The 26,133-nt window shown below is 37.5% G+C and overlaps 1 protein-coding gene across 1 annotated transcript in view; it reads left to right on the forward strand.

Annotated features, from left to right (window-relative positions):
- Window positions 1-26,133, forward strand: part of ZFAND3 (zinc finger AN1-type containing 3) — a 135,027-nt gene that overhangs the window by 86,856 nt on the left and 22,038 nt on the right. The window contains exons 4-5 of the mRNA XM_063152002.1: window positions 801-980; window positions 11,830-11,895. Coding sequence (XP_063008072.1) covers window positions 801-980; window positions 11,830-11,895 — 246 coding nt within the window. The remainder of the gene's footprint in view (window positions 1-800; window positions 981-11,829; window positions 11,896-26,133) is intronic.

Raw genomic sequence — 26,133 nt, forward strand, 5'->3', positions numbered from 1 at the left:
CTGAATCTGGTTTGGAGGCAAGGTAAGCTGGAGGGTGGCATTTGGCAAACACATGGGATTTGGACTATGGGGGCAGTTTGGAGGCAAGTGTGACTTGGCATTTGCTGATAAAAAAAGAAAACTTTGAAGCCAAATTGTTTGTACACATCTTCAGTGTATTTTAGTGATTTACCTTCCATGCCTAACTCTCTGCTCTTAGATCAGTGGGTAGCTTTTAGTGCCAGTGTTGGAGTAAGTGAAGGAAGGAGGAAACACCCCAAACTTCCACCCACTTCCTCCCCCGCATTCCACCCCAAATACCCATAAGCCAGTGATGCAGAGGCAATCCTCCGCAGCTCTCCCTGCTGACCTGGCACTGTAGCTGTCTACACTGACTTTGCCAAAACTGTTTCTGATGGGATTTTGTATAATAGCAGTGAAAAGTGTAACATTCCCATAGTGCTGTATTACATGCCTTGGTTCTTCCCTCACAGGATGTCTGCTCCCGTTATATTTCTGTACGTGCTTTGTGTAAACCCTTTTAAAAATGATACTGTGTGCTGTGGTAAGCTTTGAATGCTCTTGGATGGCTGGGGAAACAAGACCTTTTTGGAATTCTGAAAATGTTTTTTCTCCAACAAATAACTTTTAAGTTATTTTAAATCTGAAGGAACAACTCAAAGGCCGCTGTTTGTGTTTATCAAAGTGATGATACCTCTGGCAGTGTTTTGAGCTTATTTTTATTACAGGGGGGTTTTTGCATAAAATTTGATGATTAGACTGAGCAAGTGTGGTGACATATGAAATCTTGGTTTTGCTAGATTTCCAGAAGAAACAGCCAGACGATGACTCTACTCCCAGCACAAGCAACAGCCAGTCAGATTTGTTCTCTGGGGAAACGAACAGTGACAACAGCAATACCTCTCTAACCACGCAGGCCGCTAACTCCAACCAGCAACTTTTGACAGAACTGAATGTAACTTCACCCAGCAAAGAGGAATGTAAGTGCACGAGTCCTAGGTGAAAGCAAAGGAGGCATAAACTTTTTGCTCAGGTTTATGTTTCACTGATTTCCTGTGGAAGTTATTGCCCTGGCTTTTGGGGTGAGGGGGAAGGTTAGAGGCTATTCACAAAATAGACATTGATGGCTATAACTGAAGAACAAATAGGAGTTTTTAACTAACTTCACATTTGATGTATTGTATTTTATATATATGTAAGCTATTTGATGCATGGGAAAGAATTTAATTGTGAGAAACTCCTCACATTAGTGGTAAATTTATATGTATATTCTAGCATCAACACCAGTATCTTATGAAATTTGACTTTTAAACATGTTGGGTTTTAATTGCTGTAGTTGCACAGAACATTGACTGTAATGTGTGTTTGTCTAGATTGCTACTTGCATATAAATATAACTTGTTTTGTGTGGTAATTTATCTTTTCTTTCATGACCTATCTTTTGTCTTTATTGAACTGTCAGGCAAAAATTCTCCCTGAAGGTAAGTTAGAATGCTTAGCAAACACAGTGAGATAAAATTGACTTTTAAATTATTCTAAACCTCTGTATAAAGTTCATCTTGCATCTAGTATATTGAATTGTAAAATCTGCATTCTACAACCTAAGCTCCAGTGTGTAATTTGTAGCTTCATTTTTCTCCAGTAGTAGATTTATTTTAGAAGGTGCTGTATGGAGAGAAACCCCCTTGAGCTGAGATTATGTTAGGTTGTGGCTAGTGAACACATCTACACATTGCAAGAATATGCTTGTTTTTCAGTAGGAAATTTGCAAGACCTACTCTGGTTCTTGAGCATTTAGGCAACTGCTGGAAATAGCAATGTTGATAAAGCACTAGGACTAACCCATCTTGCTTTCAGTTTTGTTAACTAATTGCTTAGGATGGTTTTGCTGAGTTGCCCAAGTATTTATTCTGTGTACAGGTATGAATAGTTTTTAATTATGCAAGTTGGCTGTGGACAAAGTATTGGACTAATTAAAGTAAAATTTTTAAACTGTGATGATGTTATCTCTCTTGTATTGTGAGAAATACAAGTGTTCTAATGTGGAGCACTTGTCATAAGACTAAACTTGCCCTGTAACTCTTGTCTCTGCTTTGTGTACACAGTTGCTGCTGACCACCCTTCCATCTCTTCCTTCTTTTCAGTGCTTCTTCAGGGGAAACCTGTACCCTGCTGTAAAAACAAGTCCTTAAAACAAGCTTCCTGGGGAATTCAGGAAAGCACATTATGCTCCAGCAACACCTTTGGGCCTTCACAGTGCAGGGGACTTGGAGCACCTCGCTCACGTATTAGCCAGTGTCACAGGGGGCTTCTGTAGTGCTTACTGGGTCAGCTTTCCTGAAAATTTGTTCAGGTAGAAATGAAACTGTGTTACAACAAAGTGTTTCTGTTGTGCCTGAGAAAGATTTGGTTAAGTGGGAAGGTGATTGCAGGAATGGGAAAGAAATTAAACGGTGTCCTTCATTGTGAATTGCTGTGAGCTTGTGAGCATACACTGAACGTGATGGATATTAGGAAGCACAGCCTGCAGAGCATTTGAAAATATTGCCTATTAAAAAAACTCTCCATATGACTTCCTGCTGGGATGTTTTTAAGTGAAATACAGTGGAGAGATTTATTTACAGCTCTGCCTTCTCTCACATCCCCACTACTTCTTTAATGAAGCTTAATATAATTTATCAGAAATAATTATGTACAGATGGAGATTTTCTGATGGATAATGACCTCATTGTGCAGGGTTCTTCCCTTTAATGAAGAATGCCCAGACTTAAATGTCTTGTGGATTTAATTTGAGGTTATATTTTTCTGTGCAATATTTATTTATTTTGCAGCATATTCTGTAAAGTATACACTGCTCTTAGTACAGCTGTGTTCTTCAAAGACTGATACTTCTCACTGTGTGTGATGGCATACAGCTGTGTTCTGTTCTGAATAGAATTGTGGTAATTCACCAGAAATCATTGTATGGAATCACTGTGGTAATCCTTATCCAGGTGTGGGAAAATTGATCTAATCGGGAAGGATCCTCATATTTCATTCCACTCACCTCTCTTTCCTTTCAAGATTTTGAGGAGAGTCTTACATCAAGGCATTTGCCACAGTACTCGAGTCCACAGGGTAAACAGAGGGGACAAAATTGCAGCAAGTCATTTAAGCAATTAAAGTCATTTATGTTACAACAACTGAAGAAAACCATAGCAATCACGTGTTCATACTCTGTATCAGAAAAAGTGAAAGGGTTTTTGTACTTGTTTTTAGTTATTTCCTTTTTATCACAGAATGAATTATATAAGAGAAAATTTCCTTGAACTATATTTTGCAGGAGTTCAGTTTGGCAGTGTGCAAGTATTTGTGTGGGTTTTTGTTACTGTTTTGATTTTATGTGAGAGTTGCATTTGCATTCCTGAGTGTCTTACATATGCAACTAGGTTGTAGTGACTTTCCATCTCCCACCAGTCTCAGTTCTGAAGAGTTACCTACCACAATGGCTGCTGTGCCTTCTAGTATCTCTCCCCCTTACAGGTGAAAGGTAGTTCTCAGTATTATATTTACAGTCAACAAAAATGAGATAAAAATTTATACCCAGTAGTTCTCAATATTATAACAGTCAACAAAAATTTGAGACAGTGACACAACTTTAGTAATTTTTTGCCCTCCTTCACATGTGTTTGATCTTTTATGATATATTACTAATCAGTGATTTTTAAAAAAATTCTGTTGAAATTGGTGAGGGGGGAATTCTATGAAATTCTGGTTTTTTTCCCCCCTCAGATATTCTTCTTGAGTTGCCTCTTTCTTTCCAAAACTTTCAGGTCTCCAGTTGCAGTAAATTTTCTGAAATAAACTTGCAGACAAAGAGTAATATTGATATTGGTATAGCTCTAGTTAGTCTAGAGCTGCATGGATTTTACTGATCCATTTCTTAGCAGGTATTTAAATCAGTCTAACTTCTGTTCTATTGCTGCTTTATGTGCAGATAAGTTTAATCTGTTCACACTTTTCCTTCCATGTCCTCCTTTCATTTAGGAGCTCCTAATGGTAGTTATTTTAGCATCAGTCACTATATCAGCCAGTTCCTGTGTCAAAAATTTCCTTTTCATATTGGGTGGGCAAGGTTTTTGATTATTTTTAGCAGAGAGGAAAAAATGGATTTGACAATGGCCCTCACTTCTCTGTCCTTACCTTCAGCCACCAACATTCTTTTAAAAAAAAAGGCAGCTTATTAAGCAAGGTTCTATGTATTTTGGTAGAGAAAAGGTCACACTGCACATGGAATAATTCTGCTTAGTTTCGGGCCTTCAATGCTTTCTTTGGGGCTGTCACATCATTTTTCTGTCACTGTATGAGCGGAGCTAAAGCTGGTTCTGTGCAGGTTTGAAATTACCTGTGTTGTTATGTGACAGGAAAAATGTCAATGTGAAGAGCACTGACTGTGGCAGCTTGATCAGATTTGGTATTTCAGTAGTTTTTAGCTTCAGCTGACAGGATTTTATTTTAATTATGTGCTTAACTTTTCTTGGCCTTCTTGAATAGCAAGAACTACACTTGAAAAAGGACAAAAGGAATATCTGCTGTTTCTAAAAGAGTTAAATGATTTTCATTCCTGTGTTGAAGAATTTATAAGAAGATAAACAAAGACCATTACTGCTGTGAGTGTCAGAAAATACACTGGAGATTTCAGCCCAGAAAGATGGTGATGATCACTGACACTGGAGATTTCAGCCCAGAAAGATGGTGATGATCACTGACCACACCTTACCTCTCTGTGGGCTGAGTTTTAGATGCCCAAATACAAAGGTATTTCATGACTGGATGTCTCTTAATTTTGGCTAGTTTTTGTATACCCTTCATAACTTGAGCCATTGCACATCAAAATGAAAACACCTTTGTCTTGAACATTTAAATTTGCAAGATAAGGTTAGGAAAATGCTTTATAACATCTTTATTTTATTAAGCATTTGTGTGCTGTGGAAGCACTGAAATACCCCCAATGATGGAGTAATATTAGCGAAGTTAATGTACATTAAGTGTACTAGTCCTAGATAAAGATGCAGTAGGCTTCTGTAAGAGATATCTGGCAGAAAGGTGAGAGATTGTTTTTCCTACTGCATCTATTGGATCTTTATACTCTGAATTTTATTGCTTGCTGAAGCATGACTGTGTAAAAAGCCACATAGGCTATAGCACTCAAAAAGTAATGGTATTTTTTCTCTTTGGAATAAAATAAAAATATATGTCATTTTTTTCAATATAACTTTGTGAAAAATGGATAAACAAGTGCATTCTTTCTTTGCTTCTTTCTTGCTGAATGGCCTTTTCTCTGACACTATGCAAAAGGTTTCTACCAATTTATAACAACTTCACAGTTTTTGTATTTTGCCTGGGTTTGTGAGTAGAGTTCTAGATGACAGCTTTTCTGTGTATGCTCTGAAAATACTTCATATTTTGAGTTATTGTGATGGCATCCTTAACTTCAATTTGTGCTTTATAAGGAGAGTGATTTTTAAAATGACAGTTGTTCTTGGATGTTATTCATTGTATGCTTTTTTAAATGACCTGACTGTGAGAATTTAGCTGCTTATCGCAGTAGGAGTCAGTTTTGTTCTTCCTGTCTTCATTTGTTTTGAGTTTTTCAGGTTTTTTTCTGGGGGATGAGGGCTGTGTTTTTGTTTTGTTTTGGGTTTGGGTTTTGTTTTTTGTTTCCTAATTCAGTCAGTGGAGAGCTTTGTTCTCTGGCTCATCTCTGACTGAAGGTTACGTGCATACCCACTTCTGTAACTAGTAAATGTATAAACAGACCAAGCTAGCTGCCTGTTTTTGTCTTGCTTGTCACACATGGTTGTAGAAAGTAATTTGCTTTGTTGCTAACCTGATTTATTCTCAATAATACCAATTTTTATGTTTTTCTCTGATTCAAAAGAATGCAGTAACTGGCAAAACTGTGCTGGGCTACAGTGAAGCCTTTGTGACACACGTGACCCGGTATTAAACTAAACCTATAGCCAAACATAACTGAGAAACCTGCAACTTGGGTGATGGTGAATAATTCTAATTTTCTTTATCAACTCACAAGACTGTCATGTGTTTTCTCATTGTAGTCAATTTTGTGCCTTGTATCAAAGCAAGAGTGGACACATCTCTAATATAAGATATGCACCTGTCTGGTTTTTGATGTTATAGCCATTTTTGGGTTTCTGTGCCACAGAACAAGAGCTAGCTATTGTCTCAGGCTTTTGCTTTTATTAAATTAGATAAAAGTAAAAGTTGTTTTACATTGTCTGGGATTTTTTTTATTTTTAGCCTTGTTTTCATTAGAACCTATTTACAAATAGTCTTTTTGTACTGTTTTTAATGTTAAAATTAACTACGTTTTAAAATTTGATTATCATTGAATCTGATTTTTTTAAAATATTTGTCACAAAATACATATATTTCAATAGCAATGCAAGTACTTTACTTATGGGAATTTGTAAGAATGCTATCAAATGTAAAACCATATTGAGTTGTGGGCTATTTCTTTTGAGAAGTGCCACCAGTATTAGGTGCCAGTACAGGACATAAAGGCAGTTAGAAATTTGAATAAGTGTCATCATCGTCTTTTCTTTGATGAAGATATTTCTGTAAGTTTCCATCTATTCCATGCAGTCTCAGTTTCATATAAAGAAAATATCTGTGTTTTCTGACAAGCAAAGGTCTGGCACAAAGATTTATTAAATGAGCACATCTTTCAACGTCTGTGGCATGATAATTTTGAAACATAATGAAGACCCGGGATGTTATACCACTGCTAATTGTTCCTTCTGATTTATAGTCACTTCACATGCAGAGCAGACTGTGTATCCTAGGGTCCTGTTTATTAGCGTGAAAGGACCCCATGGAACACAGAACAGAAACACAGTCACATTGGAAAAATGTGGGTTAGAGCTGCACAGCTATTGAGGTTAAATGAAATTGTTTATAAAAATGTTATTTAACTGCTGGTTTCAAAAGCACTTTTTACAGTTCAACTTACACCTACAGAATAGGAGAATATAGCATCTGTTACTGAGGAAAAACAGGTTACCCAGTGAGACAATAGTAAAGGAGAAGGTGGAATCTGAGTCCTGTCTCCCTTTACTTCATTCTAGTTGTTAAATTTACCATCAATTCAGCAACAAAGCAGTACAGGTTTCATTTCCTTATTCAAAAGCTTCATGCAGAAAAAAATCCACAAAAGTACTTAAAGGCTGATTTGTAAAATTAGATTTAAAAAAAAACATTTTTATGTGATATAATCCTCTTATCTGTGTAGTAATGACATCACTTAGATGATCATGCATCTTGCCCATTCTGCAGCAAATAAGCAGTTCTTAAGTGTTACAAAATTCTTCTGCCTTTTTTCCTTAAAGATAGGATAGCTTGACTGTGCAGACTAAACTTATATATTTATGTTTCCTTTTGTTTTTGTATTGGTGTTCCTAATCAATGACTGTCCTTATACTCAGTTGTGTAGATTAATTAGATTAAATCTCTCCCAGTTCAGGAAGTGTACAACTAGGTTACTGATTTGGACAGGTTTCCCAAGGTGGGTTCTTTCCTGTATTGCAAATAGGCATGAAATTGTTCCTGTCCTGGCTAGAACACTGCTGTCCAAGGAAATTCAGCTCTAATTATTACCTTCTGCCAGCCTGTTGTATTCAAGGGGTCAGTGTGGCTCATCTGGGGAGGAGCCATCACAGTACCAAAAGCTCTAAGAGAGGTTCCTCTGTCCTTACATTGCCCTGATCAAATGTTACTGAGATTCAGTATTTTTCATGTTTGTTCATTGTCTGGCTTGCTGGTTTTGTGGCATCTGAAATTGTTTCAATGTATTACTGTAATTTAAACTTTTTACTCATGTGTTAACTTAGTTTTGCTCCATTCTGCATCTGTTTCTCTGCACAATGTGCTTCTGAGTGCCCTTCTTCAAACCCATGTAATGGTGTCCTCTGGGCTCAAAATTAGTGCTTCTCCAAACAGCAAGAAGAGGGGGTTGAACACCTTGGTGTTGAACTTTTTTCCTGCATAGGAGGCTCTGACTGAGTGGAGTCAGTTCACTTTACAGAGTTCAGGAAAGGGAAACAGCAAGTTGCCCTGACTTAGAGATATCCTCAGGACAAATACTGCTTGGCTGCAGTTAACATAGTTCAGGAAGGGAGATGGACAATGCAGAAGGGCATTCTAAAAGACAATTTACACATCCAGAATTTAGAATTTAGTCTAGAATAGTAAATAATAGCATATTAATGTATCAATAGAAATATAAGCAATATATAAACTTGTACTACTTTGGATAATTAGAGAAATTGGGTTTGAATCTGTTTTTCTAATCAATATATTTTGAGTACCGCTAACAGTAAGTTATGGAAAGCTGTGGCTATCAGAAGCCAAGAACATAGTAACTATGTTAACAAGACCTGTTGTATTAATAATATATGATATGGTTTGAGTTATCTTGTTTTGTCCTTTGTTAATTCTATGTTTGAATTTGCAAACTTGAGGATTCTCAAAATTCTCACAATTCTTCTAATTTCTTGAGTAGCTTTTAGAATTTTTTGCATTTATAATAATCTTCTCTTGGGATTACATTATCCCTGGGCAGTGACTGCTTTTGTTTGAAAGAGGAGTTGCAAATGTCAGAAACCATACACTGGAAAAAATAGGAGCAGAAGCTGTTGTGTTTTCTGTTAATTGGATATAGAGTTGAAAGATATTTCTTTCCTTCCATTTTAATGTCTTGTTTGTGCTGAGCAAAAAGAGCTCTACAGCCTTGTGGGTTATGTTAGAAGCTAGACATGTGAGGCCTTTCACTGTGCACTGAAGTGTTTTATATAGCACAGTTAAATAACCTTGAAAAATTTACTTTTTTCGCAATGAAAATGCAGATATATCCTGAATCATAAAAAGTTATAAGCCTACCTTTGTGAATAGTCAAGATAGACTGGTGTTCTATTGTTATGACTTCCCTTTTCTTTTTCACACACAGAATTTTTGTCAAAGCTGTGAGAAATATACTGTCCTGTTCCAAACAATACGAAGATGCTGGAATTAGCAGTTATGTATACCAAAAGATTCCATGTAGTGACTTCCACACAGAGCTGCACAGCCAAGCCCACAGCACTGAATTATGCATGGCATTTTTAATGGCGGAACAAAAGGAGCAGCAGAAGGAAAAGCGGCAAAGTGCGTGCTGCCTTCACTGGTTATTAGGCACTAGTGTACATGCATGCAAATCCCAGGATGCTCTTTATTGAAACTCTGGTGCTGTGCTATACAAATCAAAGCTGTATGGAAGCCATACCTAATGAGGGAAGAATAAATAACAGGAGAAATCTGACAAAGGGAAGTGCAGAATGCATACCAACTTATTGTACTTTAGAGAGTGAGAAATAAAGTTCTTACATTTGGCTGGATGCTGAAAGTATCAGCTACTGTAAATATTTACTTTGCAATAATTGAAAGGATTAGTCTTATTTGTTAGTCCACATTGATGATGCCTCTCACTGTCTATTCAGTGAAAACTGGGAGAATGTAACTAAAATTATTTACAGAAGAGCTGCTGCATTTTAAGAGGCAGCTGCATCTAAAGTCAGTTCACTGAAATTCTGTACCCTGTTGAATTTATTGCTTACACACATTTTATATTGAAACCAAATACTTGGTGTCTGAAAGTAAAGACTGACTTAACAGACCTGCTCTGTAGGTTTTTGAATGTGCAGAAGGTTTCACTAGAAAACTTGGTAAGGATTCTGTTTCAGTATTAATTTTCTTCCCCAAATGCACCAACCCCTACACTAAACATCTTTTGAGCCTTTTGCAACAGTAGTACTAACATAGATCAAGGTAACTTTTTCTAGGCCAGAATATAAAAAAAAATTGAAGATATTATAGTGTAAAAAATTATTTCTGCTTACTTGACCATTTCTGGTTGTTGAGAAGAGGTTGTTGCTTGCCAGTGCTGTCAGGCTTTAAGCCAATGCCAGTTTGGTGATACCAGGATGCTCTATCCATCCATCCATCCATCCATCCATCCATCCATCCATCCATCCATCCATCCATCCATCCATCCATCCATCCATCCATCCAGGATGCTTTATTTTTGCCTAGGAAAGGACCCACCCCAGGACTACCAGTGCTCCTCACTGCAAAAGCAAGCTTGTCTCTTCTCATATGCAGACTTGACCCTGCATAGAGTCCCCACCACTCCCCTCCCCTACCTGTGCAGTTCAGCCATTTCTCACCAGCTCCCTCCTTGCCAGCCTGGAGAATCCAACAGTGCCTTGCATCACTGTCTGTAGCATCTGCCAGCTACTGATGCTGTTGCCTGTCACAAGCAGCAATTTCTTATGTCAGGTTCAATAGTTTCCCATATCCTGAAGCTTTCCTTAACCTCTGACCAGGCCCTGATGAGTGCCCTCAGTGTTGGCCTGCAGGCCAAGAATTGGCTTCTTGGCCACTGTAACCACCTGTTGAAAGATTGTCCATCACACAGGTGGGAAATGGTGTGTGTTGCTAGAGAAACTTGTTGGGAGAACAATAAACTCATCAAGTTTATTGATCCTTCTCTGGAAAATTGAGTGTTCTCTGTTCCCAAGTGGACTTCATTGAAATCAAATGCAACAAAGAAAGTTACTCACGTTTTTCCCCCTCAACTGCAGATCTATTTTTTTTTAAGAGTTACAATGCTGTGAGTATTTCAAGGTAGACAAAGTTCCTGAGACCTGAAACTTAGTGAAAAAGAGAAATAAAGGAAAGCTTCAAGGGGGAGCATCCCAGAGAGGAGCAAAAAGAACCACTTTACTAACAAGCCAGGCTTGAAAATACTTGAAAAGGTAAAAGCATTTCCACAGTCACACTGCTACTTTCCAGATATTCAAAGACTCTGGGGGGGGGGGAAGTATTTTTAGTATTTTTTTTGTATTTTTCAGTGCATGAAGACTTAATGTTAAAGGTTATTCTGTTATACTAAGCTGTGTTGTATTGCCAGCAAGCATTACTATATTACCAGCAATTTAGTGTAAACTTGATTATTGGTATTTTGATAGCCAAACTCTAGTAGATCTAACTCAATTTCAGGCTCTCTACCATCTTCCCATTTATAATATTCAATTTTCAAAGCTATGATGTGTATTACCATTGGCAGTGCTACTGTCAATTTGTCCTGGCTTCTCTGCATGGAGTTTATTTTTATTTATTTTTCCTGCAAGTCACTGTGTGCACTCAATTGATTGCTATTTTAACAAGATCTCTGGAGAACTCCTCAACGATGATGCATGTTAAGAAAAAAGGCAGAAAGCAATTTACTACCAAGCAGATACCAGATGAGTGGGCAAGAGTCCAGAGCTGAAAAACCTTAAACATGGAAAAGAGCTTGTTAGCATATGCTTGTGCCATACTTAGAACACATAATGAGAACAAGATCAGAGGCAAAGTTGTTATCTCACTGGAGTCAGTAGCAAGATTTGATATCAGAGAAGTGATCACTTTGTCCCTTGTGTTACTTGTGGGTCACTTAAATACATTTCTAGCATTGCAATTACTATGTATATTTTCCTAAAAATGCCTCTTGAAATATTTATAAAGTATATTTTAAAAGTGTAACTTTGTCCCAACTTTTCATCTATTTTTTTTTTACCACCAGACATTTACATTCAGCTGGGAAAAAAGTACTGAGAGTAGAACTACTTCCATATGTGCTCTCCAAAGACAAGTGCTCCTCTGTGTTTTTTATGTTATTAAGTATAATCTTGATGTGGTTGGAAATGTTAAATATAGGTGGTGTTTTGAGACATACAATCTTCTCTTTTTCAGGTGGGCCATGCACAGGTACAGCTCATGCCTCGTTAACCACACCAACCAAAAGATCTTGTGACTCAGGTATGTGTTTTTTGGGATAAAAAAATTAGGTTTTGCATTGTATTGAGCAGTTATAGTTTAATAGAAAAGGATAATAACTGTACCTGCAAATGCCAAATGAAAATACATATTGTTACTTTGCTGACAGAAGTGTACATATAAAAGGATTAGTATGGCAGGTAGTTCATCTGAGAATCCTGTTAAGCATAATTCTATAAATACACTCTGTTTTCAGTTAATCTTTGTGAAAACAAGACATACAGGAGTAATCTGTTTAAGTCTAATGATTGTGACAGCGTTCTGGAAATCCTGCCCTTGAAGTGCAAAGTATTGAGTAGAAAACTATTCTGGGCACATTGACTTTCCCTGATTGAAGATGCAGTATAGACAGCTGATCTTTGCTTTGAGACTAAATTTTACCTGCTTTGGGTCCTTTTTGATGCCTTTATTTCTATATGCAGAATGTAGACGGATAATGTCTCAGAGAGCTGGTATTAGGAGTGACTCGTTAGGTCATTGCCAGGCTGAAGTCACTGCTTCTGAATCAGATCTGTCCTGAAGAACCACATCTGCACTCATTCAGTCAGGCAGCCAAGTTACCTGCCCTGGCTCAGGTCTTCTGCAGGCTTTGGTTTTTTGTGGATTAAAGAAAACACACATGATTCTTTCTACCAGGACCACTCTTGGAAGCCATAATCTCCTGGGGAACAGTGGATGTATAGGTAGTGGTAATGTTCTTGCAGTCTATATTCCCAAAATAATTTTTGCCTATATTTGCATTTATGTGCAGAAAGGAAGGGTATTCCAGTTTGAGTAAGGGCCCTTGCTCTTTAAGGAGTTCTGGGGAAATTTCATCTGAAGTCATTCTTTCAAAAAGTCTTTCCAGTTACTGTTTGAGCTGAACTGTAGCTATTCCATAGGTGTTGCTAGGTTACAGCAGATGTGTGGTGATACAAGTTGGCTTGTTCTGCAGTGAAGGAAGGTTACAGAGAAGCTGCTTTAACTTGCTCTTGCTGCAGAGGCAGACTCCTCAAGCAGCAAATGATAGTCTGTGACAGTGAGTGTTCTTTGCCAAAGAACTGAGTTTGGAACTGGAGGATAGTTCTTCAAAACAGGGAGACTGGATTTTCTTTTCTGTGTAGCCATGGATGTGTATCTAAACAAGATGGAATGTTTGCCACGCTATCCCTTGAAAACGAATCTGCTTTGCTCACGGTATTTCTAAATTATATTTTCTTTATATGTTAACTGTTGTAATGTTTAGCTGGTTTTCATGGCAGAGTAATTTAAAAGCTTGCTGTGGTGCTACAGATACAGTAAACTGAGAGTACTGTTGGAAATTTTTGTGTGTGTGTGCTTAGCAAATAGACATGTAAGTTCATTATTTGGAGTGTGAAATGGTACCAGTAAAAGCTCCTTGGAGTGAAGCAGATGAAACCACAAGACATATTGAAAAATGTCCTGGCTAACTTTGCTCAGTAGTTCTTTTATTTTCAGTTTGTGCTCTTGTTTAGTCTGTACATGCTTTTATGTTTTTCATTTAGTGTGTTTTGCAAGAAAAGGAGGAGATGACCTTAATTTGATACCACAACTTTAATCTTCAGTCAGCTAAATCTACTGATTTTGAATTACCTCAATTTCCCTTGAGGTTCTTAAATTATTTGCTCAGTAATCTACATATTATCTTTATAGTCCCTTACATGAATAAACCTGGTACCAGGAGTTAGGTATCTTCTCCAGATCTTGAATTTTCAGCAAACTTACATCTTTAAAATAAATTACCATCTTGTCATGGGAATTGACTAAAAAACATTGGCTACAAAATATTACCCAGAAGTGCTGTGACATCTTCAGCCATGAGCAGCATACTGTGTGGGTGAACATTTGTCAGGGTTTAACCACAAGGCCAAAACACAGCCCCATTATCTACTGTGAAGAAAATTAACTCTATCCCAGTCAAAACCAGCACGTTCTTTCACACTAGAATCACTTCAGCTTCCCAGGAAGCTACTTAAATGATGCAAGTAGTATTTGTCAACACTACACATTGTTCATAAAACTATTTTCTGTAAGTATCCTATGTTTCTTATGCTTGGAAGAGCTTTGAGGAAAAAATGTTGCATTGGATTTTATCTGTGTAGTTCTGTTCACCCTTCAGCATAGTTTATTCCCCGAAGTTCCCTAGATCAGCATTTGAGACAGAAAATTAGAAATTTGACCTACTTATTTTATATGTAAGTTTCCCTCAGAATATTAAGGAAGGAGACAAACCTTTCGTATTTTATCAGCATGAGTGTAACAATCGAAGAAAGATCAAAACAATAAATCTGCCAAGGTAAAGGAAAAGTTCTCATAGAGAAAAAAGAGATTTTACCTATATACTTGTCAACCTGCATGCTGTAAGAGCTGTTCTGATAAAAAATAGTATTATGACACCAAACAGTGCGGTTTTTCCTCCTGTTCACCAGAATCATCACTGTGGTAAAAGTATTTCTATTCCAGTGTACCCACAGGACAGGGATTATAATGAAAAAAATGAATAAAGCCTTGCAATCATTAGTTTGGATGATGCCTCAAAGGCTTCTGAGTGCTGGCAGTCTGAAGATTTTGTAGGAAGAAAGATGGGGCTGTGTGGTTCAGTGTATAGCTTCTTATGCATTTTGATTTGTTTCCTAATGGTTGGGTAATGTGATGATTGATGGCAGGTACTGGGAGGCTTCCTCTAGTGCAGGGCATCCACATCCCGTTTGTATCAGGTGCTCTTGTTGGGAAAGTGCAGTAGCAAGTAGCATATTACTCTTGTTTTTCTGCTGTACAACTTTAATGATGATTTACTACACAACTCTAAACAGCCAGATCTTATAACATTTTTATGCAGCTTAAAGAAACCTGGAAAAAAAATTGATGGAACTGTGTAAGTATGCTCACTTAATTTTTAATTGTGCAGTAGAGAAGGTGGTAGAAACAGGCAGATAAAATGTGGTAATGATACAATCAATTCATACATTATATTCATAAAGTTGGTGAGGTTTTAAGTACTTCATTTCTCAGTAGCAGTTCATCAGAGATGTGCATCTGTAATATTTTGTATAGTTATATGTGTAGATAGTGTTTTCTAGTTTAAAATTTGAGTCTAGAAGATGGAAATAATTATTTCACTGCTTGAGTAAAGTGGTTAAATAGGGCTGTGGTTCCTTTTGAAGTTTTGAATTTATTGATGTTCTTGTACTAAGATATGTGCTTACTTGTAACATTGCCAGGAATCCAAATACATTGAGTTTGAACCTCCACAATTGACAGGACAGCCTTTGAGGAGATGTAGGAAGGTCAGGTTATGAAAATAGAAGTACAGAGATTTTGAGCCTGAGCTAAAACCATGAAATCATTACATTGATATGATCATTTTTTAATCAATCTTTATGTGTTGAGCAAGGACAAAAGGACCTCATACACCACTAATTAGATTTTCTTTTTTAATTGCTCCAAAGTGTTAAGCTCCTGAGCAAAAAATACACAAAAGATTACCAAAGAGGGCTTTATAGCACCAAACCAACTTTGAGGTCCGGTTTTCATTGGTGTTTCAAGGGGCTGTTAAGGTGTTCTTTAGTGTTTGACTTCTGGAGGGCATCGTGCTGAAATCCAGCCTTCTTGGAGCTCTCTCACCAACAGGAAAGTGATGCTAGAACAGCCTTTGAGCAGCATAGTAAATCACCCAGCCCTAGCAATAATAGTGCCCATTAGGGACGCTCTTCCCCCTCCCTCTGCTCAGTTTCCAGCTGCACTAATAGAGCAGCACATCAAGCAAGGCTGTAAATAAAAGTTACAACCTAATAGGTGGGTGCTGAAGTGGAACGGACGGGAGCTGAGGCATGGAGGCCTTATTGCTGCTCATCAGCAATTACAAACAGGATGAAGTGCCTGGGACTGGCACTGATGTGGCAGGAGCTGATGGAGGCTGGGGGATGACACCAAACTGTGATCAGATGATGGATGGTGATGGCTTTTTACTGCCTCAGCTTATTGCCTACTTCTGTGAAATGCTGGGTTGTCTGTTCCATGCTCCTGTGTCTATCTGGATGGACAGATTGGTTTCCTCTCCTCCTGGTTAACTAAGAGCCTTCTCAAAGTGTTATGATTATTGTAGATTAAAATCCTCCTAGTGGTAAGGATCGTAATAGTCATAGCAGTAAACAAAATTAAGGACTTGCTTTAATTTTATGATTTATTTCCACTTTTGCCTTTCTCAGCTTTACAAAGCCCTCCTTGTTCATTAAAAATAGTGGATATGGTTCACCTGAACTTTCTTTTACACTGAAGGTATCCCATGATTTTAGACTAATTGAGTTAGTTGGAGAATCTAAAGAGATGGGTTTGGGGTCAGTACATCAAAAAGTTTGTTAAAAGTCAGCTGTAGCTGTGATGATCCTTGCCTCTGAGTTTAAAAACTTCAGCTATTCCTGGGAAGGTTTATAAGGGCTTGTTAGCACACAATAATTGGTTTTGTTTTTTTTTTTTTTTTTTTGTAAAAAAGTCTTTCTTGATTTTTATCTATCACAGTCTAGCACATTTCTGTGCTAGACATCTAAATCATCGCTTTACTAAACTGCAGTGAAAAAAATGCCTTGAATTTTAGTCTGTATTTGCTTTGAACTGAACAGAAGTTTTGCAAGCATCTTCATAGTTCATACATTAATCACTCATGCTGTTTACTTTTGAAGAGAATTTTCTTCCAAGTCGAGGAAAAAACACAGCATTCAGAAATGAAAAGGCGTGCAGCAGCATGACAGCATGTGAAAACAATGACTCCTGTCCCTGTCTTTTCAGCACAGGCAGGATAAAATAAATAGATTATTTTTCTGTCATCTTATGGTATTAGGAGAGGAACACTTTTGCTGCTGTGTTAAAGTACACTAAACTAAGATCAATGGAAACTTTTCACAGTATTACTTTGAAATGAACTTTCACATTTAGTGGCTCCTAGGTGTACCTTTTCTTTGCATTGATCATCAAGTGAGAAAGCCAGATAGCTTGTGGCCAAAGGGATTAAAAATGTATCATGGCTGTGAAAGCCCTCTTTCATATGCTGTATAGATAAATTACAGATAATTAACAGACATGCCAGTAATTTTTATTTAGGATTAACCCCTTTCTTACCAGTCTGTTGTAGTCATTCTTGAAAGAACTGTTGGCCTTAAAAAGTAAAATTAATGTTGGCCTTAAGAAATAAAATTAATGTTGTGGAATAAGATAAATAGATGAGCATGATAACATATGATAACATATGATAACATATGCATATTAATGTTTCCTATTTTATAACATTACGGTCCCAAAAACCACACTAACTGAGATCAATTCTCTTAAGACCATATAAGGCAGTTGAACATGATCTCCAAGAAAGAAAACTCCTAGGTTTAAGAACAGTTCAATAATTAAAAAAACCCCAAAAAACGTAAAAAAAGGAAAATAGCAAAAAGGAGAGAGAAATAACCAACTTTTGCCATCCAGTTCCTGAGCAGCAGCCCCTGGCCAGGTTTCCCCCTGGTTTATATGCTGATCATGGCACCATAAGGTATGGTATGTCCTGGCTGTGTCCCCTCCCAGCTTATTTTGCTCACCAGCCCTTCTCACTGGTGGGGTGAGGTGAGAGGCTGAAAAGCCCTTTACTCTGTGTAAACACTGCTTAGCAACACCTAAAACATCAGTGTGTTATCAACATTATTCTCATCCCAAATCCAAAGCACAGCACTGTACCAGCTACTAGGAAGAAAATTCCAGTGGAAACCAGGACACTCCGTCATGCAGAAAGTAGGATTTGGTATATGCTGGTGTGAGTGGCAGAAATGTGCAATAATTCAGGTAGATTTTGGTTATTCAGAGGTTCATAGGTTGTAAGAATCAATCATTTTTTCCCTTGTGGAGAGGAAAAATACCCAACCCAGTAAAAGAGAAGTAAAACACAATAATCAGAATCTCTCTGTGGCTGGGCAAGAAGGGCCTCCTGGCCTGTGTGACCTCCTAGCAGGTGCTGACACACACACACCTCTGTGTACCTCATAGTACTCCCAACTCTCTGAGGTCATTTCAAGTTCAGCATTCTAACAAAAAATGTCCTCCAAGTGCTTAAACTGTTATTCCCACTATCTTTATTTATCCTCTCAAATCACCCAAATTCGTCTTCTTTTATCCTTTGTGCAGTTCAGATAAGCCCTTGAAACTTTTTTATTCTTCACTAAATAACCCTTATAAGACTTTCTGGGTTTGTGTAAGTCCATTTCTCAGCTTTCACATGTCTTTATCTCTTTTTGCTGCTTTTGTTTCAAATTTTTCGTTTTCATTTCCAAGTTCTGAATCCCATAAAAAAGAGGAACTTGGAGGAAGGTGTACTTGGGTGAGTAGGACAGGATGATCTCTTGAGAGGAGTTCCCATTGAATTGCCAGCCAATAAGAAAATTATTTTGAATGTCAAACTAAAGGTAGCAGATGATAGGAATAAACACTGTCTGGATTAACTGTATTAGGAACTGTATAGCTGGCTGATTAAGGGAAGAGATTTTTCCCCTCTGGTTGGCACTGGAACAGGTACCTACAGAGGCTGTGAAGTCTTAGTCTTTGAAAATTTTTGAAAATGTACCAGGCCCTGAGCAACCTGATCCAATTTCTTTGATGTTTTACTCTGCTCTGCACAGGAGGCTGGACCACATGACCTCCAGAAATCCCCTCCAACCTAATTTTTTCAGTGACACTAATGGAAAACAAATACGATGTGAGTCTTTAGAGATACTTAGTCTAACCTCAGCAGCATTTGTAGCACTTAATGAGAACTGAGGTCTGGAAGTACAGGCAAGCATTTAGTGCCTCAAGCACTTCAAGCTCTGTGGAGAAGAGCCAGGAGAGAGACTCTTGGAAAGGTGGGAGGGTTGGGATGGTCAATGCAAGGCAGAGATCTGGGAGAGCAGTCCAGGCAGCAGTGTTCTCTTGGGCCATGAGCTGATAAATGACCTGGGCTTTTGTAAATGAGACTCTCTTGTCCTGAAAAAACATGTGCTGCTGCCCTCAACATTTTCTCACTACATTTTCTCTATCAGCTGATGTTTTTCAGTCTGGTTGGTGAAATTGTTGCCAGATATAAAACTAGGCAATTAAAAGTTCATTGTCTTAAAATTCAGATATTGCCATCTCTTCTTACCAAAGTCTTAGGGAATTATGACAAAGAATTTATCTTCAGTTTGTTGAAACTGAACAGCAAATATTATGTCCTTTATGTATATTTTGGCTAAAATGAAACAGCTTTACCTTGATTATTTTTTAGTGGTTTCATGCCGTGTTTAGTTTTCAGAACTCTGAAGATCTGTCCGGTCAATTGAGTGATCTCTGACAGTAGGTATATATTATGAAAGAATATACATCTATTGCCCTTACTTAACATTGCTCTCCCTACAGCTCTGAACTCCTTGTTTTATAACCAGAGACTGCTGGAAAAATTGCATCTCATCACTTTAAACAAAGCACATCTCCTTTAATTTCAAGGGTAAAGAAATCAGGGTTGTATGTCTTGCATTTCTCACCTACACTCTACTGGAAGAGGATATGGGGAGCCTAGGGTTTGCTTTAATTTTGACAGTATGGAGATTGTCACAAAGAATAGTTGAGATCATTAACTTTAAAGGCCTGGCTCCTGTCAGGTTGAAGAATTGAATTGATTTTACCTCAGCAGTCAGCATCTTGATCTGATCTGTTCAGATCAGACAGCTTCCTTACAGGTATGCTTTAGCAAATGATACACATAATTTTAAATTTATAATTATAAACTTTATATTTATAAATATAAACTTTTTATATTTAAAATTTATAATTTTAAAACTGTTACTTTACTGCACTGGGGATTTTTAAAATTAAGTTAAGCATTAAGTAACTGGTCTGAAATAGATTTGAAACAAATAGCCACTTACATTTACTTTTTCATTCAGTTTTTTTTTTATTTTTTACTACTTTAAAAGACATCTAACTCGCAGGGAACAAATCCATTATCAGATTCCTGCTGTACTTTTTGATGTGAGTGCCCCAAAGGTTTCATCTGACTCTTCATGAAGTTCTCTATTCTGACTAATTATTTCAGTGAGCATCAGACAATTTCTAAGAACAAGTTTTCAGTGTTTTCATTTAGACAGTTTTCATAAGGACTTCAAAAATAAATGAAGGTAATTTAAAAGCCTTTTGGAAGTATTCTTTAGTCTGTTGGACATACATGGGGAAAGTGTAACTTCCTAGAAAGAGAGGAAGTTGTTTGTGTGAGAGTTCCATGAACATACAAATTATGTCTTTTTTTCTGTTTCTGTTCCAAATTATTTCCATAACATGAACTTTGAGGAATAACTAATAACTAATGAGAGCAAATTTTGGAGCAAAAGAGAATTGAAAAGGAGCTGGATATAAGATACAAGACAGTGAATGTACTGTTGCATCCTCCAAGTTTCACTGATCTGTTCTTCCTCTCCCTGGTCTTCGGTTTAGGTTTGTGTAGAAGCTTCCCAAACATCTTCTTTCCAAACAGTAAGAACTACCTGGTAAACCAGCCTGACTGCTGGTGTACTGTAGACACCAACCAGGTGTACAGGAATTGTGTCCTCTGCCAGGGTTGGTTGTTCCCCCTCCCTCCCCCCACCAAAAAAAAACTTGCTAGAAAGAATAACGCAGTCAAAATATAAACTATATAATATAAATTGTTAGGCTTTATTTAAAGTAATGGAATTAAAACCAAGTTTGAAGATGGATTAGCTGTACATTGCAGAATCTACTTTCTCTCAAATGCATTCAGGAAAATTTTTATCAAAATATAAGCACTTTTAGGGTTTTTTCCTTGACATTAATCAGGTACAATCCTTGGAGCTGTAGTCTCTCATTGCAAGATTTCTGTTACTAATGACATCACTGAAATTCTACACTTAAAAAAAAAATTAGTTTTTTGAAAGATAAATATTGGTAAGTATTTTTTTCACTGCTAGCAGGCAAGAGTTCTTTACAATTCCTCTTCTGAATATCTCTCTTAGCCTTGGAAAACCCTCATTATACCAATGGGGGAAGGGTCTACTAAGGAAAACTCTGTGTATGAATGAAAAACAACAGAGCAAATATTTTCTATATAGAACTTGTTTTAGGCTATTAGTTTGAAGAATTACCTTCCTGAATACTGTATACCATCTGATTGATGAGGACATAGCTGGAGTATACCGCTAGGATTTGGAAGCAGAGCAGCACTGCTTATTTATGCACACTGGAGCTGAGTGGCAAATATTAAATATTTATAACATTATCTATTCTTGCTAATCATATTTTAGAGATTTTCGCAAAGCAAAAGAAGGTTCTCATTAAAGTCAGCAAAACCAAAACTATGATATTGCTGAATGCTTTCAAGTTTCCTCTTTTATCAGAACCAGTGTGAGCTTATTTGTGTGTATTTCTACATACATATTCAGATATGTAAATATGCATATTTGAATACTACTAAGTAGTCTTCAGGTGCTGAGGAATGGCCAGGGTGTTCATGATTTGTCTTCATAGGTTCTTCATAATGTGTATTAGTGTTATGCCTTTTTTCTCTCTACTTGTGTCTTGTTCTTCCATTTAGCTATTTGTAGTGTGCATTATCCTTTCACTTAGTAATCCTGTTCTGATTATTCAGGCCACTCAGGATGTCATTTGTTATCTAACTTCAAGTGTCACCAGAAACAGCCTTTGTCCCTCTCCCAGCCCTAACCCTATACTATTAAAGTACATTATTTAATAATGAGAAAAGAAGTTCAAATTGACACCATAAAACACTTTTTTGTAATTTTTTGAGTTTAGTGTCATGGCCCTTTTTCTCTTCTGGCCTTTTCAAGGTTCATTATTTATAATAGTCTGAATATATGAAGATGACATGGTGCTTGTGAGCCATTAAAAACAACCCCACCAACAACCTAAGCCAGCTTCTCTTAGCATCCTTGGAATAGTATCAAGCTTCTACCCTGCGTCTATTGCCCCCAGTAATCAGGGCAATGAGAATTCAGCCTCATGCCTGTGCACACCAGCAGTCACTGAGTGTATATGATGTTGCTGTCAGCAGCTGTTCTTAAACACGTTCTTCAGGTGTTTACCCTTGGAGCATGAGATGAACAGCAGGCCTGGAATGTCCAACCTGTTCTGTCTTCACAAGCTCATCTGTTGTGGCTCTGGAGGTTTGCAGGCTTCTCCCATGGGTGTAATTCAGGAAAGGAACCCCACCATGTAGTTTTCTAAACAAACAAAATCCTTCTGTCAGCCAGCAGCAGTAGAGGTGGCCATTGCCTCAGGAAATGTTCTAACTAATTTAAATGCCTGGAGTTAGTCCATCAAAGGAACTGTATGGTACAGGTGCCTGAATACATTTAGATATGTGCTTGTTTGAATCAATCTGGTATATAAGTAAAAATGTTTGAGAAATAAATTAACATTTCATTTAACTAAAGACATGCTGACATCAGAGAGTATGGGGGAAGTAATGCAAAAACTTAAATGTAAAATAGACGTATTATGGGAGCCTAAATACAAGATGAAAACTAATTAGCTTTTCACATAATTTAACAATTATGAATTTTATTGACAGGAAAGGATAATAGCCATTTTCACACTTTTTCTAATTATAGCTTAGTTAAATGCATGCAGTACTAATGTAGTTCACTATTTCTCATACATTTTCAACATTCATTAGATTAGTCTCTTCTGTTTCATTAGAGATGGTAGTTAGAACCCTCATTAAGTTACACTTCCTCTTTCCAGGTGACAGTACTGGCAGTATGGGTTTAAAGGAGAACACAAACTGAATGGTGGGAAGGAATTAATATAAAATTTTTAATTTTATTTTCCTGTTTATGAATCTTAGAAGTAAGAAAGGCTGAAGGTGGGAGAGAGCTCAGGAGACTCTGCTCTGCTTAGAGCAGACTCACCTAGAGCAGGCTGGGGCCTGTGTCCAGTCAGGTTTTGAGTATCTTCATGGATGGAGCTTCTACAAACCCACTTGGGCAACTTGTGCCAGTGCCAGCTCTCCCCTACAGTAAGAAAGCCTTTTCTTATGTGCAAGTGGAACATTACCCAAACTGTATGTATGGTTATGCCCCCCACACTTGTCTGTTGTCCTGAAATCATATAATTAATACCCATTCACTCACATACATGGATACATGTATATGCATATCCTCTTTTCTAGCAGCACATGTCATGTGTGCCAGCTCTCGTTTTGGAAAAATGAAGCCATGCTGTTGTTGAACATGAAAATACCTCTTACACCCAAAGCAGTACACATGCTAAGTTCCTTTTTTGTTTTTTGAGGGTTTGTTTGTTTGTTTGATTGTTTTTGGAGTTTTTCTTAAATTAATCCAATACTTCAAGTCTGTTATGGAATCCTTTTTCTTAGCTCTATTGCAAAGGGGGAAGGAGAATTTTTCTGTCAAGAGTTTGAAGCGCATCAGTAATGTTTCATATTTAGAACATTTTGCAGCAATTCTCCCACTTATGTGTCTCAAACAGCTAGGCTGAAAGTTGTGGGGGGGTTTTATTGGTTGTTTTTACTCATTAGAGCTGGAAACAACTACTGTTGCATGGTTTTGGTGATGGATGAGAAATAATAACTTATGTAATACAACTTATGGGGGTTATTTATAGTCTCCAGTGTGATTTCATGGAGAGCCTCCTGAGGCAAAGAAGCAACTGATGAGATGTGAGTTCTATAGAGACTGTTCCCATGTGGTCTCTCTGTTCCACATTGTTTAGGGACATTGAGTTTTAGTGCTGTTGCTTTTAAACTCTATGGAGGGGAAAAAAAAATCGGTGAAATAATGGTGCTAAGGGCCCTGCAATGATACTAGAAAAGAGATTGTGTGGTTAAATATTACCAAAGGACTTATGTAAGATACTTTTGAGACATCTGTCTGTAGTGTTTTTAAAAAAAAAATGAGGTGAATTCACAAAAGAAATACATTTCTTATGATTGGTAGTGCTTCCAAAGAGGTGCACAGCCTTGAGATGCAGTCACAATTGTGTGAGAAGAAAAGATAAGATGTTCATTTCAATGAAATATCAGAGTTTCAGAATAACATTTTCCACAGCACTGTGCAGCAACAGGGAGGGACTGAGGCGGTCACAGTTGTCAGACTTGGCTTATGAGGAGTTAATCTTGATTTTCTGTTTCTTTATTAATAGTCAACAAACAAAAGAGTTTTGGAACCACTGTGTTAATTTTAGATTCATTTGAACTAGAGAGATTATTTTAAATTATGATTCTGGTAAATGTGATAGGGAAGATTTGTATGGAGGCAGTTTTTTCTAGATGAAATTTTTAATGCATAGTCAACATGCCAGCCTGTTAAGTAATCCCTCATCTAAGAACAGAATAATGAATTCTAAAAAATAAAGAAAAAAAAAACCCTAGAAATTGGCAACAAGCTATTGCTCAAATTTTAGTTAATCCATGTTACATTGTTGTTATCTGTGACTATGCAAGTTTCTTCATGGGCAGAGATTTTAACAGTTTAAGCTCTTCTAAAATAGTTTCAGGGGAGATGGCAGTAATGTTTGAGGTTTCATTAAAGACTGCTTGTTCTGGTGTTTGCACAGACAGCTGAGATCATAAATGCCAGTCTGTGTGATGGGTTCTTTATGATAAGAAAAAAACCTGATTGAGTGCCTCAAAAGCTGTCATGAAACCAGAGATTAAACAGATTCATCTTGAAGAAAGCAGCAGCAGAGGAGAGATCCTCTTTTTCTTATGCTTTTCCCATCTCTTCCATTCCTCCTCCTTCCCTGTTAAGTTTTGTTAGCCCATGTCTCTGTTGGGCCTAGAGCATGCCACTCTCCCCCCAGATGCCGTGGAGGAGCCATCATGATTGGAACTGAAGCCATCTGCATGCAGCCTGCAAACTCCTCCAAGGCTGGAGAGTAAGGGAGTGAAAATCAGCTCAGACACCATTTCTTTAGAAAAATTTTGAGGGGAGAACATGAGTAATGGAGATGAGAACAGGGACAGTGAGGAACAAATGTGAGTCTGTGTTCATGACATTAGAGTTTTAAGAACACTGCTCTGCTTATTGATTCCAGATAAGCCTCCAGTTTCAGCCTTGCCTAACTGAACTTCTTTGTTCTCTCATTTCAAATGGGAGTTTGATACACAATTAGAAGGATCTCCACCATCAGATATCAGAAGAATCCTTGCTTCTTAACTCAGAATTAAATTTGCAGTGGAGATGGGTCAATGGCAGTTACTCTGCTGAGTAGTTTCTTCCTGAAATTTTGGGGATTTCTAATCCTTATTGTTCATTTTTACAGAGAAGTTTTATGATTTTTACATCTGTGGGTAGAAGAAGAGCATTTTTGTTTTGCTCTCGGACTGGGTATTTGTTGGTTTAGGTGCAATAATAAAATGCAAGTTGAGCATGGAAAATGTTTCTTAAAAGCAAAGAAAGAAGTAACTGTTGTTGAATTAACCAACTTTCTGAGAAAAGCCACTGTCAGTCACTGGCTGAGAGAATCCTCTTCTCTGTAGGCTTTGTTGGTTGTTTAAAGGTTCATGCTGGGCATTTACTCTTGATTCTGGTTGCAGCACTTCAGCCTGTATTCCTAGGGGGTTTTTTTCAGTTGCACTCCAGGTAGTGAAGCTATGTATGACAATTTCATTTTGCTATCAGATCTTTGAACTTTAAGGTTGCAAGATTCCAGGTGCTGGAAGATGTATCTCGTGTCCTGTACTGCATGTGTCAGTATCATGAAAAGCAACGCAATCTGGAAGAAATGCGCACAGGACTGACTCTAAGAGGTCTAACTTCTGCTCTGTGCTTTCTCCTTGCCCACTGTACTTGCCCATGGGAAGATGGAAGTGTGTGAGCTGTGGGTCTGGTTTGTGATGAGTGTTAGCTTGGACTCCTGTGTTCAAGGTCCTGGGCAATCAGTGATCAGAGAGGTGGTGCTGTCCCTGAGAGCCAGGTTGAGTTTGCCTCAGTGCTAAGTGGTTTAGCTTATGGCAGAAAGATACACATTGTAAAAAATGAGGTATCTATAATTTCTATGATAATGAACAACTCATGTTAATATTCAGTTAGTCATTACCAATTAACTGAAAGTGTATGATTAAGTATTTTAATTTGTAGGACTACTAGCCTGACTTGAGGTAGCTGTTTTTCTCATTAAGGCATATGCTTTCACTAACTTATTAGACACTGCTTGACTCACGCCATGAATTGGACTTCAGGA

Source organism: Melospiza melodia, chromosome 3 (assembly GCF_035770615.1).
Source record: "Melospiza melodia melodia isolate bMelMel2 chromosome 3, bMelMel2.pri, whole genome shotgun sequence".
Taxonomy (NCBI): domain Eukaryota; kingdom Metazoa; phylum Chordata; class Aves; order Passeriformes; family Passerellidae; genus Melospiza; species Melospiza melodia.